The sequence below is a fragment of the Pseudonaja textilis genome, chromosome 4, assembly GCF_049901715.1.
Source record: "Pseudonaja textilis isolate UNSWEBS1 chromosome 4, rPseTex1.2, whole genome shotgun sequence".
NCBI classification, from domain to species: Eukaryota; Metazoa; Chordata; class Lepidosauria; order Squamata; family Elapidae; genus Pseudonaja; species Pseudonaja textilis.
In genome coordinates this window covers 14,440,149-14,453,663 of record NC_141993.1, presented here as the reverse complement: position 1 = coordinate 14,453,663, position 13,515 = coordinate 14,440,149, and the positions used below count along the sequence as shown (strand labels likewise).

At 38.1% G+C, this 13,515-nt stretch overlaps 1 protein-coding gene across 13 annotated transcripts in view; it reads left to right on the top strand.

The window, feature by feature from the left end:
- PIK3AP1 (phosphoinositide-3-kinase adaptor protein 1) overlaps window positions 1–13,266 on the top strand; it is a 143,432-nt gene extending 130,166 nt beyond the window's left edge. For all 13 annotated transcript variants that reach the window (XM_087933867.1, XM_026711031.2, XM_087933862.1 and 10 more), the window contains 3 exons: window positions 9,001–9,071; window positions 10,201–10,301; window positions 12,465–13,266. In XM_087933867.1, coding sequence (XP_087789993.1) covers window positions 9,001–9,071; window positions 10,201–10,301; window positions 12,465–12,531 — 239 coding nt within the window. In that variant the 3' untranslated portion in view covers window positions 12,532–13,266. The remainder of the gene's footprint in view (window positions 1–9,000; window positions 9,072–10,200; window positions 10,302–12,464) is intronic.
- Window positions 13,267–13,515: the final 249 nt, after the last annotated feature.

Below are 13,515 nucleotides of genomic sequence, written 5' to 3'. Positions count from 1 at the left end.
CTCCTGTTCAACATTTATATGAAGCCACTGGGTAAGATCATCCATCACCATGGACTGAAGTATCATCAATATGCTGATGATACCCAGCTGTATGTCTTGGCCCATGGTGAGTTAAGTGTTGCTGTGTCCTCCCTCTCACAGTGCCTGGAGGCTGTTAGCACCTGGATGGGGAACAATGGGTTGAAACTAAATCCTTCCAAGATTGAGTGGCTCTGGGTTTGGGGTTCATTGGCTCAGGGAGAATTGCCACCTTTGGTCGTGGATGGGGTGGCACTACCCCAAACAGATCCTGTATGTAATCTAGGGTTTTTTTCCTGGACTCACAACTCCTGCTTGAAGAGCAGGTGGCAGTCGTGGCCAGTAGGGCCTTTAGGCAACTTTGTGTACCAGTTATACCATTTCCTGGACCAACAGTCCCTACTCAGTCACTCACGCCCTAGTCACTTTCTGTCTTAACTATTGCAATGCACTTTACATGGGGCTGTCCTTGAAGAGCATCTGGAAGCACCAGTTGGTGCAAAATGCAGCAGCCCACATGGTTTTGTGCAGACCCTGTTAGTGTTTGGGGATAAACCCCCGAGCTGAGTGCACAGCAGCAGTCAAGCCAGGCAGCCAAATGAGAGAGAGGCTGGGCCCAAGAGTATACACACACTTGAGACAAAAACACTGTTTGTGGTTTTTAAAATAGATATTTAATTCACACAGAGATTAAGAATAGTCATTCAGTCCATATGTCAGTATCCAGTATATCAATCCAGTTACCTAGTCTTTTAAACAGTAAATACAATGTCTTTATCTGCTTGTATATCTTCTTCTTAAGATACCTTTCTCTCAAATACAATGCTGAATCCACAGCTCACCAAGCAAACAGTCCTTGTGTTCAGATGAAATGGTATCTGGCACAGTAGCCTCCAAGAGGAAGCAGATAGACGTTCCAGCAGGCAACAGACCAGGAACAGAACCAGGTGCATCCAGAAGCCGGGTCTATTACGTTTCCCTTCCTACCTTTATGGCTGCCTGCAACCGCACCCACAATGACATTGCAGTTTCGAGCTTAAAGTTGCAAACACTTATGCCTAGGTTTTATATATTCATTCACCCAAACCAGTTGGTGTATTCATATACCCAACATACTCCCCTTTTGGGTGACATAAATATATAATGCCTTTACATTTTAAACCCATATTTTTCACAACTCTCTAGATGCTTAATAGCACCTTGGGCTTTAGTAAAATGATCAGCTACATTGTCCTCCGACATGCAGTACTCCAGCTGTATCAATTTACTCTGTACAGATTGTCTTACATTAAGATACCTCAAATCTGTATGTTTACTTCTCGTTTTAACTGCAATATTAGTGGCCATTTGAATTGCTGCCTGATTATCTTCATGTACAACTATAGGGTAATGTACAGTTATACCCATATCATTCAACATTTGTTTGTACATAATTAACTCAGTACACAGTAGCGATAAACAGGAGAATTCTGCCTCCATAGTAGACAAACTTATATGCTGTTGCCTTATAGACTTCCAGCCTATTAATGTCTTACCCAGCATTATGGCTGTTCCTGAAGTCGACTTTCTAGTATCTCTTTCTGATGCAAAACTAGCATCTGCATAAGCACTCAATATGAGATCACCTTTTGGTTCTAAATACAGTGCATGGTGTAATGTTCCTTTAAGATACCTTAAGATTCTTTTCAATGCTATCCAGTGGCACTGAAGTGGGTCATTATTGTGTCGTGCCAGCTGATTAATACAAAAAGCAATATCTGGCCTTGACCAATTGCTAATATATGATAAGCTACCAATCAAAGATTGATACAGTTCCTTATCACATTTGGGACTTTGTGTATCCATTTTGCAAATATCCTGACTCATTGGAGTCTTTGCAGGCTTACAAAGTTCCATTTTATAATCTACTAGCAATTTAGATATCTTATCTTCCTGAGATATCCTAAAACCTTTCTGAGTTTTCATTATATTCAAACCTAGATATCTCTTTATCTCCCCTAATTGCTTGATTTTTACTTTCTTGGCTAATGATGATATTATTTCATTTGCTTCATCATTAGTCTTAGTTATCAGAGCAATATCATCAGTAAACAACAATAATAATGATATCTTCCCATTCTTTTCTCTCTTAAATAGACATGGGTCGGCTAAACCAGCTTTAAACCCTATATTGGTCAGTTCCTTCACAATATACTGGTTCCATTCATAGCCCGATTGTTTAAGACTATAGAGGCTCTTCTTTAACAACCAACAATCATTATTATTATCACCTTTCAATCCACTAGGCTTTTTCATATATACGGTATGTCTTAGTGGAGCATGCAAGTAAGCAGTTTCCACATCTAAATGGTTAACTATATATTTCTTGCTTGCTGCCCACACTAAGGCTGCCCTTAATGTAGCTGCTTTAAGACTAGGTGCAAATACTTCATCATAGTCATTTGCACTTTGTCTAAAACCTTGGGCTACCAATCTTGCCTTATGGATTATATTTCCATCCTTATCAGTTTTTATCTTAAAAATCCATTTGCAGCCAATGGGTTTTTCATTACTAGGTAATCTCACATTTTCATACACCTTCATATCCTTCATAGATTTCAATTCCTTATTGATTGCTGCATACCAATTTTCTTTCTCTTTAGAAGGATATCTTCTTATCTCATCCACAGTATTTGGGATTCTATTTCCCTGGCACACTGTATTAGCCTGGTATCTATCAGGCGGTCTAGATATACGTGTAGTTCTTCTGGGAATTACAGGGCTTGTATGAGGACTTTTTTGAGTTACTACTTGGTCTTTTTCCTCATCTTGCTGAGCTATTTCTTCTTTTTCTTCTTCTATGGGCACTATTTCTTCCTGTACTTCTGTCTTTACTTTATTTTTGAAGTTACAGGGATAATTGATGGGATTTCTGTAGGATTCAATAACCACTTCTTTATTGTTATCCTGCTCTAACTTATCCCATCCTACATGCTCTAGAAATTGGGCATTGGCACTACATAACACCTTAGATGTGCCTTTCTCCCAAAATCTATATGGCCTATGGTTAGCTTGGTAACCAACGAAGAAAAATTGTTTAGCTCTATGTTGCCCTTTACGCCTGAGTTGTGTAGGGATATGCACCCATGCTGGTGCACCAAATGTGTGCAGGTAACTCAGATCAGGCTTCATGCCATGCCACATGGTGAATGGTATTTCACCAGTAGTTGAGTTAACCACATTGTTTAATAAATGATTAGCACACATTGTGGCCTCCCCCCACAAAGTATCAGGTAATCCAGAATCAGTTAACATTGTTCTAACCATTGCCTGTAGTGTTTGGCCTCTTCTCTCTATAAATGCATTGTGTTGTGGTCTGTATGGTGCAGATTTCTTGTGCTCTATACCAGCTGCCTTTAATCTATCCTGGAATTTGCTATTAACAAATTCCGTACCATTATCTGTCACCAGGGTTATCAGTTGCCGTTTGGTTTTTCTTTCAGCAAACTTTAACCAGTTGAAGAAATGTTGATATGTTTCAGTTTTGCTTTTCATTAAGTAGCAAAACCCATATCTAGAGTAATGGTCCATAATGCTCAGTATATATCGAGCACCCCCCATACTGGGTTTCTTTGGACCTATAATGTCTGCAAATACAACTTCTAAAGGTTCTTTAGTTTTAAAACCATTTAGCCTATTTGCAGGCAATATTTTACTCTTATCTTCACAACAGACATTACAACGCAAATACTTCTCACAGGGTTTTAACCTTATACCTTCAGATAACTCTACTGTACGTTTTAGCATTTTAAAATTCACATGCCCCAAACGTCTATGCAATAAATGGATACATTCATCATGAGGCTTGACATTGTTAAATACAGTTTGTGCCTCCCCTTTCTTACTATCATGTAAGACATACAATGCTCCATTTAAAGCTGCAGTTACCTTTTTGTTATCTCTTTCCAGTATGCACTTATTATTCTTAAATGTAACCACATATCCTAGTTTATCTAATTCTCTTACAGAAAGTAAGTTCATTTTTAACTGTGGTACATATAACATTTTTATATTCTGGTCTAAACATGGACAATAAGCAATACCTTCACCCTTGGCCTTGAGATGCCAACCATTTGCGAGTGATATATGCTGAGAGCTTGTAGACATTTTTATAAATTTTGTCTTATCTCTCGTGATGCAGTGGGATGCTCCACTGTCCACCACCCATAAATCACTCTTCACATCACAGTTGCTGTATGTGACTAGTTCAAAGGATTTCTTTGGCTTCTTTAAATTCTGGCGTTTTCCTTTTCTGCAGAATCTTGCCAAATGTCCTCTGCCTCCACAATTAAAACACTTTTTAATTGTGTATGCCGTTGAAGATAACTTCTCTTCCTCTGGGTGCTTTACCTTGCATAGCTGGTTTCTTTCAGGCTTTGAAGATAATTTCTCTTCATTAGGCTTATCTGCTCTCAGCTGGTCACGTTCACTCCTTCTCCTGGCTTCTTCTAATAGCCTGCCAGTTATCTCAGTTACTGATAAACTGTCTTTTGGCAATACCTCTAATGCAGTCACAAAATCATCATAGCTTCGTTCCAAAGAAGACAGTATAATGTATACTTGTTGCAACTCATTAAATATAAGCTCTTTTTCTTGTAACTCTTGAAAAATGCTTTTCATACAGTTTAAATGAGTTAACATGTCTCCATTTTTCTCAAGATGTGTTCTAAACAGCTTCCGTGTAAGATTTATATGAGCTCCTACACTGTCTCGAACATAAATCCTCTTGAGATTCTCCCAGCAGTTGGCAGCACTATCCTCTCCACGAATATGAATCAGTTGCTGGTCTGAGAGAGTCAGTCCTATGATGCACAAAGCTTGTTCATTCTTTTGCTTATAGTCCTGTATCTTTTTGGCATCCTCATCAACAGTAGGATCCAAGTTTGATACATCTGGTGGGTTTGTAACTATGCCCCACAAACCTTCTCTTCGTAGAAGTAAACTACACTTCATTGACCATGAAACATAGTTTGTTCCATCTAACCTGGATATCATGGACAAACTTGGCAAATTTACTTGTGCCATTGCTATGCAGAAAAAATAACTATTCAACAGTTTGTCTTTACAGCAATGTGTAACTCTTGACCAAACTCTCACTGGTATATCCTGGTTAGCTAGACTGTGCACACTGCTGGGCCCATAACCAATGTTAGTGTTTGGGGATAAACCCCCAAGCTGAGTGCACAGCAGCAGTCAAGCCAGGCAGCCAAATGAGAGAGAGGCTGGGCCCAAGAGTATACACACACTTGAGACAAAAACACTGTTTGTGGTTTTTAAAATAGATATTTAATTCACACAGAGATTAAGAATAGTCATTCAGTCCACATGTCAGTATCCAGCATATCAATCCAGTTACCTAGTCTTTTAAACAGTAAATACAATGTCTTTATCTGCATGTATATCTTCTTCTTAAGATACCTTTCTCTCAAATACAATGCTGAATCCACAGCTCACCAAGCAAACAGTCCTTGTGTTCAGATGAAATGGTATCTGGCACAGTAGCCTCCAAGAGTAAGCAGATAGACGTTCCAGCAGGCAACAGACCAGGAACAGAACCAGGTGCATCCAGAAGCCGGGTCTATTACGTTTCCCTTCCTACCTTTATGGCTGCCTGCAACCGCACCCACAATGACATTGCAGTTTCGAGCTTAAAGTTGCAAACACTTATGCCTAGGTTTTATATATTCATTCACCCAAACCAGTTGGTGTATTCATATACCCAACAGACCCCAGTTGCACATGTATCATGTCTTCTGCGGGAGCTGCATTAGTTGCTGATTTGTTTCCAGGTGCAATGCAAGCTGCTGGTTGTCACCTTTAAAGCCCTTCATGGCTTGGGATCAGGTTATCTGAGGGACCATCTCTTGCCAGTCACATCTACCCGGCCCATCAGAGCAGGGAGACAGGGAATGTTGCGGGTCCCATCCCCGAGGGGGATACACCTGATGGGACCCAGAAGGGCTTTCTCTGTGGTGGCTCCCTCTCTCTGGAACATCATTCCCTCAAAGATTAGAATGGCCCCCACTCTTCCAGAAGGCACTGAAGAACTGGTTCTGCCAGCGGGCCTGGGAAACCCAGAGCGGGATGGAGCCCATCAAATAGCTTGTGTGATCTGCTGTCATCGGGTGGGAGTTGGTGGGTTATTTTTTTTCCAGATTTTGTTCTACTGTACTTTATTAATTTATTTAATTCTTTTTGTTAGTTTTTATTGTTTTAAATGTGGCTTTATATTCTGTAAGTTGCCTCGAGTCACCATGAGCGGCAATATAAATTCAATAAATAAATAAATAAATCTTTTTAATTCTTTAGTCCTTTAAGTCATAATCACTCTTTTTATACTATCCTACTATATATTTTGCAGTTATACTTCCTATAGGCACAGTATTAAACATTTTCATTGTATACAGCCTTGTGTTTAGAATCTTAAACTTATGTTATCATTATCATGATACTATAGTTTTTGCTAACAATTAAAATTTTAGCCAATATAGCATATGGGTTGCAGGTTGCCTGCAATTTGGCAATTCAAATCTCATCAGGCTCAAGGTTGACTCAGCTTTCCATCCTCCCAAGGTGGGTAAAATGAGGACGCAAATTGTTGGGGCAATATACTGACTCTGTAAATTGCTTAGAGAGGGCTGTGAAGCACTGTAATGCTGTATATAAGTCTAAGTGTTATTGCTATATGCTATTGAAATACACTAATATATCAGTGTGACAATCATAATTCTATTTGTCAAACCTGTTTTTCTGTTCAATTATTGAAATAAAGACATTTGGCAAACACTGTTCAAAAAAATAAAGGGAACAGAAAAATAAGACATCCTAGATCTGAATGAACGAAATATTCTTATTAAATACTTTGTTCATTACATAGTTGAATGTGCTGACAACAAAATCACACAAAAATTATCCATGGAAATCAAATTTAGCAACCCATGGAGGTCTGGATTTGGAGTTACACTCAAAATTAAAGTGGAAAAAAATACTACAGGCTGATCCAACTTTGATGTATTGTCCTTAAAACAAGTCAAAATGAGGATCAGTAGTGTGTGTGGCCTCCACGTGCCTGTATGACCTCCCTACAATGCCTGGGCATGCTCCTGATGAGGTGGCGGATGGTCTCCTGAGGGATCTCCTCCCACACCTGGACTAAAGCATCCCCCAACTCCTGGACAGTCTGGGGTGCAATGTGGCATTGGTGGATGGAGCAAGACATGATGTCCCAGATGTGCTCAATTGGATTCAGGTCTGGGGAACAGGCTGGCCAGTCCATAGCATCTATGCCTTCGTCTTTCAGGAACTGCTAACACACTCCAGCCACATGAGGTCTAGCATTGTCGTGCATTAGGAGGAACCCAGGGCCAACCGCACCAGCATATGGTCTCACAAGGGGTCTGAAGATCTCATCATGGTACCTAATGGCAGTCAGGCTACCTCTGGTGAGCACATGGAGGGCTGTGCGGCCCCCAAAAGAAATGCCACCCCACACCATTACTGACCCACTGCCAAACCGGTCATGCTGGAGGATGTTGCAGGCAGCAGAACATTCTCACATGTGCTGAGTGTGAACTTGCTTTCATCTGTGAAGAGCACAGGGTGCCAGTGGTGAATTTGCCAATCTTGGTGTTCTCTGGCAAATGCCAAACATCCTGCATGGTGTTGGGCTGTAAGCACAGCCCCCACCTGTGGACATCAGGCCCTCATACCACCCTCATGGAGTCTGTTTCTGACCGTTTGAGCAGCTACATGCACATTTGTGGCCCTCTGGAAGTCATTTTTCAGGGCTCTGGCAGTGCTCCTCCTGTCCCTCCTTGCACAAAGGCGGAGGTAACAGTCCTGATGCTGGGTTGTTGCCCTCCTACGGCCTCCTCCATGTCTCCTAATGTACTGGCCTGTCTCCTGGTAGCGCCTCCATGCTCTGGACACTACGCTGACAGACACAGCAAACCTTCTTGCCACAGCTCACATTGATGTACCATCCTGGATGAACTGCACTACCTGAGCCACTTGTGTGGGTTGTAGACTCCATCTCATGCTACCACTAGAGTGAAAGCACCGCCAGCATTCAAAAGTGACCAAACCATCAGCCAGAAAGCATAGGAACTGAAAAGTGGTCTGTGGTCACCACCTGCAGAACCACTCCTTTATTGGGGATGTCTTGCTAACTGCCTATGCTTTCCACCTGATGTCTATTCCATTTGCACAACAGCATGTGAAATTGATTGTCAATCAGTGTTGCTACCTAAGTGGACAGTTTGATTTCACAGAAGTGTGATTGACTTGGAGTTACATTGTGTTGTTTAAGTGTTCCCTTTATTTTTTTGAGCAGTGTATATTGCAAATCTACAAATATAGGCTTGGAATTCTGATCATTCTCTCATTTTCTTGAAGAAAAAAAATCATTTATAATTTTAAGAATAGTGAAAATAAGCATAAAATATATGATGAGACTCTGAATTATATCTGTCACTATCATTCCCATTGGGCATACTAAATACACAATGGGAAATGATTAATATGTGCACATATTTATGAATAATATAAACTGATTTTTGTGACATTGCATAGGATTATATAGAATATATAGATATTATATATATATTATATAGATCAGGGGTCCCCATACTTGGCAATTTTAAGACTTACGGACTTCATCTCCCAGAATTCTGGGAGTTGAAATCCACAAGTCTTAAAGTTGCCAAGTGTGGAGACCTCTGATATAGATTCTAGATAAATTACTTTTGTTTTTTAATTGCTGCTTATTCAAAAGCAAGAAAGAATAGCGTTTAATAGTTCAAGAATGACTAAAGCTTTGTAGGAAAATATTTGACTAATTAAAAATATATGATAAACCAAAATATAAGTCAGAGTTGGCAAAAATGGGTGGAAATTTAAATTAGTGGAGTCTACTATAAAATGCTTATTTTCTCTTCTAACCAGGCAGTTCAAGTAACCGATCAAGTACCCGAAGTCTATTGAGTATCAGTAGTGGAATGGAGGGTGACAATGAGGTAAACTTTAGTTGTGCAATCTTTCTTTCTTCCTTCCTTCCTTCCTTCCTTCCTTCCTTCCTTCCTTCCTTCCTTCCTTCCTTCCTTTCTTTCTTTCTTTCTTTCTTTCTTTCCTCTGTCTCACACACATGCATACATACACTAGTATGAATTTCCTACCAAGGCTATAAATAATTATTTTTCTATATTTATGACATAGAATGCATAAGCAGTAGATTTTGTTCTATCTAATGCAGAGATAACTTGAAAATAGTTGTTAAAAGAATAAGGCTATTTGTTTATTTTAAAAGTCTTTTAACGTAAGATAAAAAGACAGATTTATGCATGTCATAATCTTCATCAGTTATTTTTAATACAACTATACAATTGTATACAATCAATACACCAAATAATTTTAACAGAGAAGGTTTCGTTGAAATACAAAGGACTGTTTTTGCTAATATGATCTATTTTTACAGAATTCTGATGGCATTATTTACTGAAGTGATTGATTGTATGTTTGTATTGGTTATTGATTGATTGATTGTTTTTGTTAAGAATCAAATAATAGTAATATATATATATATATATATATATATATATATATATATATATATATATATATATATATTAAATTAAATTTACAGTGAAGTACCATAATATGTACCTTAATATAATGCAAAACAGTTTGAGAAGGTTACAGATAAAGGGGCTGGGGATAATTTCTATATATTTAAAGCATAATTTTTAAAAACTCACTCCTTTCCCCCAGAATTAGAATTCCTAGTAGGAACATTTAAGGAATTGCAACTACAGAAATTATTCCTCATTACTTAGTCTAAAGTTGAAAATATTCATTTTATTAAAATGTTTATTTTTAGTGTTTATCCAGCAGGTACAGTATATTACTGTTCATTTATACCTATTCTAATATGCCTATCGTGTTCTCTGCTCTAATTTGTAAATAAAAGTGAATGAGATAATGTCTTTAAAAATATAAATTTATCTAACCACAAGATTGGAAGGGAGAAAATAATGTCGGTAAGAATTTTGGGTATACAAAATCTTCTGGGGAATAAGAAAAAAATGTTACATTACTTTCAAAAAGGATAATTAAAACTGAATGAACATCACTGTCTTTTTTATGTAGGATAATGAGATACCTGACATGAAGAGAACCTTGCAGATAGACAACCAACTTTCCATTTCATTTGGAAGACCACCAAGAATACCTCCTCGAGTTGCTAGCAGGTTATATATTGTTTTGTAATACATTTATACTGTACAAAGAATGAATTTGACAGATCCCTGTTCTACCTGGATTAATTCTAAAATAGATAATATAAAGGGATATAACAAAGTAAAACAGATGGGAAACATGGTAGCAGAATATAGAAACCAGAACTTCACTATGTCCCTAAACCTAAATATCGATTAGATAAACAGAGAGGTGTTCATGGCTCTTTTAAACAACAATTTGGGGGGGGGCAGGAGAACCTCATTCTTGGCCAAGACCTCATTCCAGGGGGCAGATACTGCTATAGAGAAGGCATGCTTCCGGGATCCTGATAGGTGACATAGTTTAATCAAAGGAACCTAGAGTGTACCAGCCCTGCAGGACTGAATTGACCAGACAGATGCTATGGGAGGCAGATAGTCCCTCAAGTAACCAAGGTCATGTAGGTCTTTATAGATAGCAATCAACCTCTTGAATTGCACTCAGAAGAAAGCCAGAAAGCAGCCAGCTTGCTAAGTAGAAGGGTTGTATGAGTACACTGAGACATGTTCATTACTGCTTGTGCTGTTGCATTTTGGATCAGTTGAATGACCTTGAAAGGCAGCTCCATTTATAACACATTGAAGTAGTCAAGCCATGAGGTAATTAGAAATGAGTAACTTTCTGAAAGGAGGGCAAATTAGATAGGGTGCAACAGGCTATCAGATGGAATTGTGCAAAGGCCTTCATGTCCACAACCAACACCTGCCCTTAATCAAGAGCAGTGAGTCCAGAAAGAGCCCCAGAATGTATACCAAGCTTGAAGGGGGAAATGGTACCTCATCCAAGGTAAAAGATTTCCATCCCCAGAGCTAGATACCAACAACCACTTGGTCTTGTTAGGATTGAATCAGAGACAGTTTCTCCCCATCCAAACCTGCACAGCCTCTAGGCGTTAGGACAAAACCTTGACAACCTTACTTGGCTGGTCTGGGGTTGAAAGATATAGCTGAGCATCATCAGCATTTTCAGGGTATAGAATCCTAAACTTAATGGTTTCATGTAGATACTGAAAAGGAGGGAAGGCACACCCACAGAGTAGGGGCACAGGAAATGACACCTCCCCCATCTCTAACCAACACCATCCTGAACCGGCTTTGGAGGAAGAGAACCAATCCCAATCCCCATCCTTCCAAGCTGGTTTAGAAGGATACTTTAGTTGACAGTATTAGAAGCCACTGAGAAATCAAGCAGCTCAAGTATGGATGCAACACTGCAATCCCAGGTGTGTCACAGGTATTTCATAAGCATAACCAATGTTGTTGCAGTGCTGCCATGCTAAATCCCAGTCTGAAAATGGATTGCATGAGGTCTAGATAATCTATTTCTTCCACAGTTCTCAATTGCTATAAACCAACCATCTTCTTATGAACCTTCCCCAAAAAACGAAGATTGGAGACTGGTCTTTAGTTGTCCAAAACCATTAGAATCTAGCCCTTTTGGCAGAAGTTCTGTGGACAGATTAGAATAAGGTGGTAATTTGTAATGAATGTACAAATTATATATATTTGATTAATATAAAGATTACAGAATCAGAAAAACATTTGCAGATTTGGAGATCTAATTCCTTGTTTATTTAAGGATTATAACTAGTCCTTGACTTATGACCATAATTTATGTTGCTAAGTGAGACAGTTAAGTGAGTTTCTTCCCATTTTATGACTTTTTTAGCCACAGTCATTAAGCAAATCACTCCAGTTATTAAGTTAGTTACACGATAGTTAAGTGAATTTGACTTCCCTATTGGCTTTGCTTATTAGAAGATTGCAAAAGATGATCACATGACCCTGGGACACTGCAACCATCATAAATATGAATTTTGATCACATGAGGATGCTGCAATGGTTGTAAGTGTAACAAATGTCACTAAAGAAATTGTAAGTTGAGTATTACCTGTATATTACCTGATTAATTTAATAGAGTTAGAAATTGCTAGTATTGTAATGGGATGTCAATGAATAATTCCACATGAAAGAATAATAATATAATGTTTTTCTATTGTAAATGTTATTGTATATCAACTTTAAAAACCCTACATTTCAAAGTATTTAATTGCTTTTTAAAATAAATGTGGAAGTGTAATAGGTTATGTAACATAATAAACTATTCTTATGCTATTTTCAAATATTTATTTGCAGATTGTCAAACACTGACAACTTCCATCCACCACCTGTGCCTCCAAGAGGTCGTGATAAGTTACACTAAATCTTTTGGATATTAAAAACTGAAACATGAGAAAGCAGAACTTTTATTCTTCAAAAAGACTTTTGAATGGTTATGCTGTAACTCTAATCAGCATATCAGTTCACCCCTTGTAAATCTCAAATGAATAATTTTGGTCAAATTTACTCTAAAAATTGAATCAACAAAATTTCAGCATTTAGAACAAATAAACTATTAGAACATCAAAAAATATGCTGAACTTATTAGAATTCTTAGATTCTAATTACACCAGACTAAAGGTATCTCAATCATTTCTCACATATTTTAAAACTTCAGAAAGGAGTAGCTACCGGCAGATATTTTTTGTCTGTTTATCTACAAATAAAGTAGCCGGTGATGATGCTCTGAAAATATTTACTCATTGTAGATAACTATATTTTCACAATATAGTGAATCTAGAGTGCCTTGCATTGTACAGTGCAATTCATTTGAAATTTGTCTAATTTCTTAATGATTTTATTATAATTTCATATTCACAATTGTCTAATTGATGCCTCTGGTTATTGTTCCAGTAATACTATACTGAGAAATTGGGGAGGATTTTTCTTTTCAGATTGTATAGCTTAAATCAAAGAGTCTCTATATGAGTCATCAATATGAGTCTTGAATCTGTATTATTTCTGTGAGAATATGCCAAGAAGTACTTAGCAGACCATGAATATAAAGAAACTTGGTGTTTATTTTTGAACTTCAATAAAATTTGTGCACCAATCTCAACTGACAGGGATCACATCATTACTAGAAGAGATTCTTGTTCCCATTGTAAACAGACTGTATCCAAAAAGGCAGCTAGCCGTGTTGGTTTGTGAGAAAGTGTAATAACCCAGCATGAGATGGAATTAACTTAACAAGGTGGAGCAGCTGCGAGACCCTATTTGCATTCAGTTTCAGGTAATCCTTGAGACGTCAGTTGGGACCAGAATTTCATTTCTAAGTGATACAATCATAACGTGTGACATCACTAGA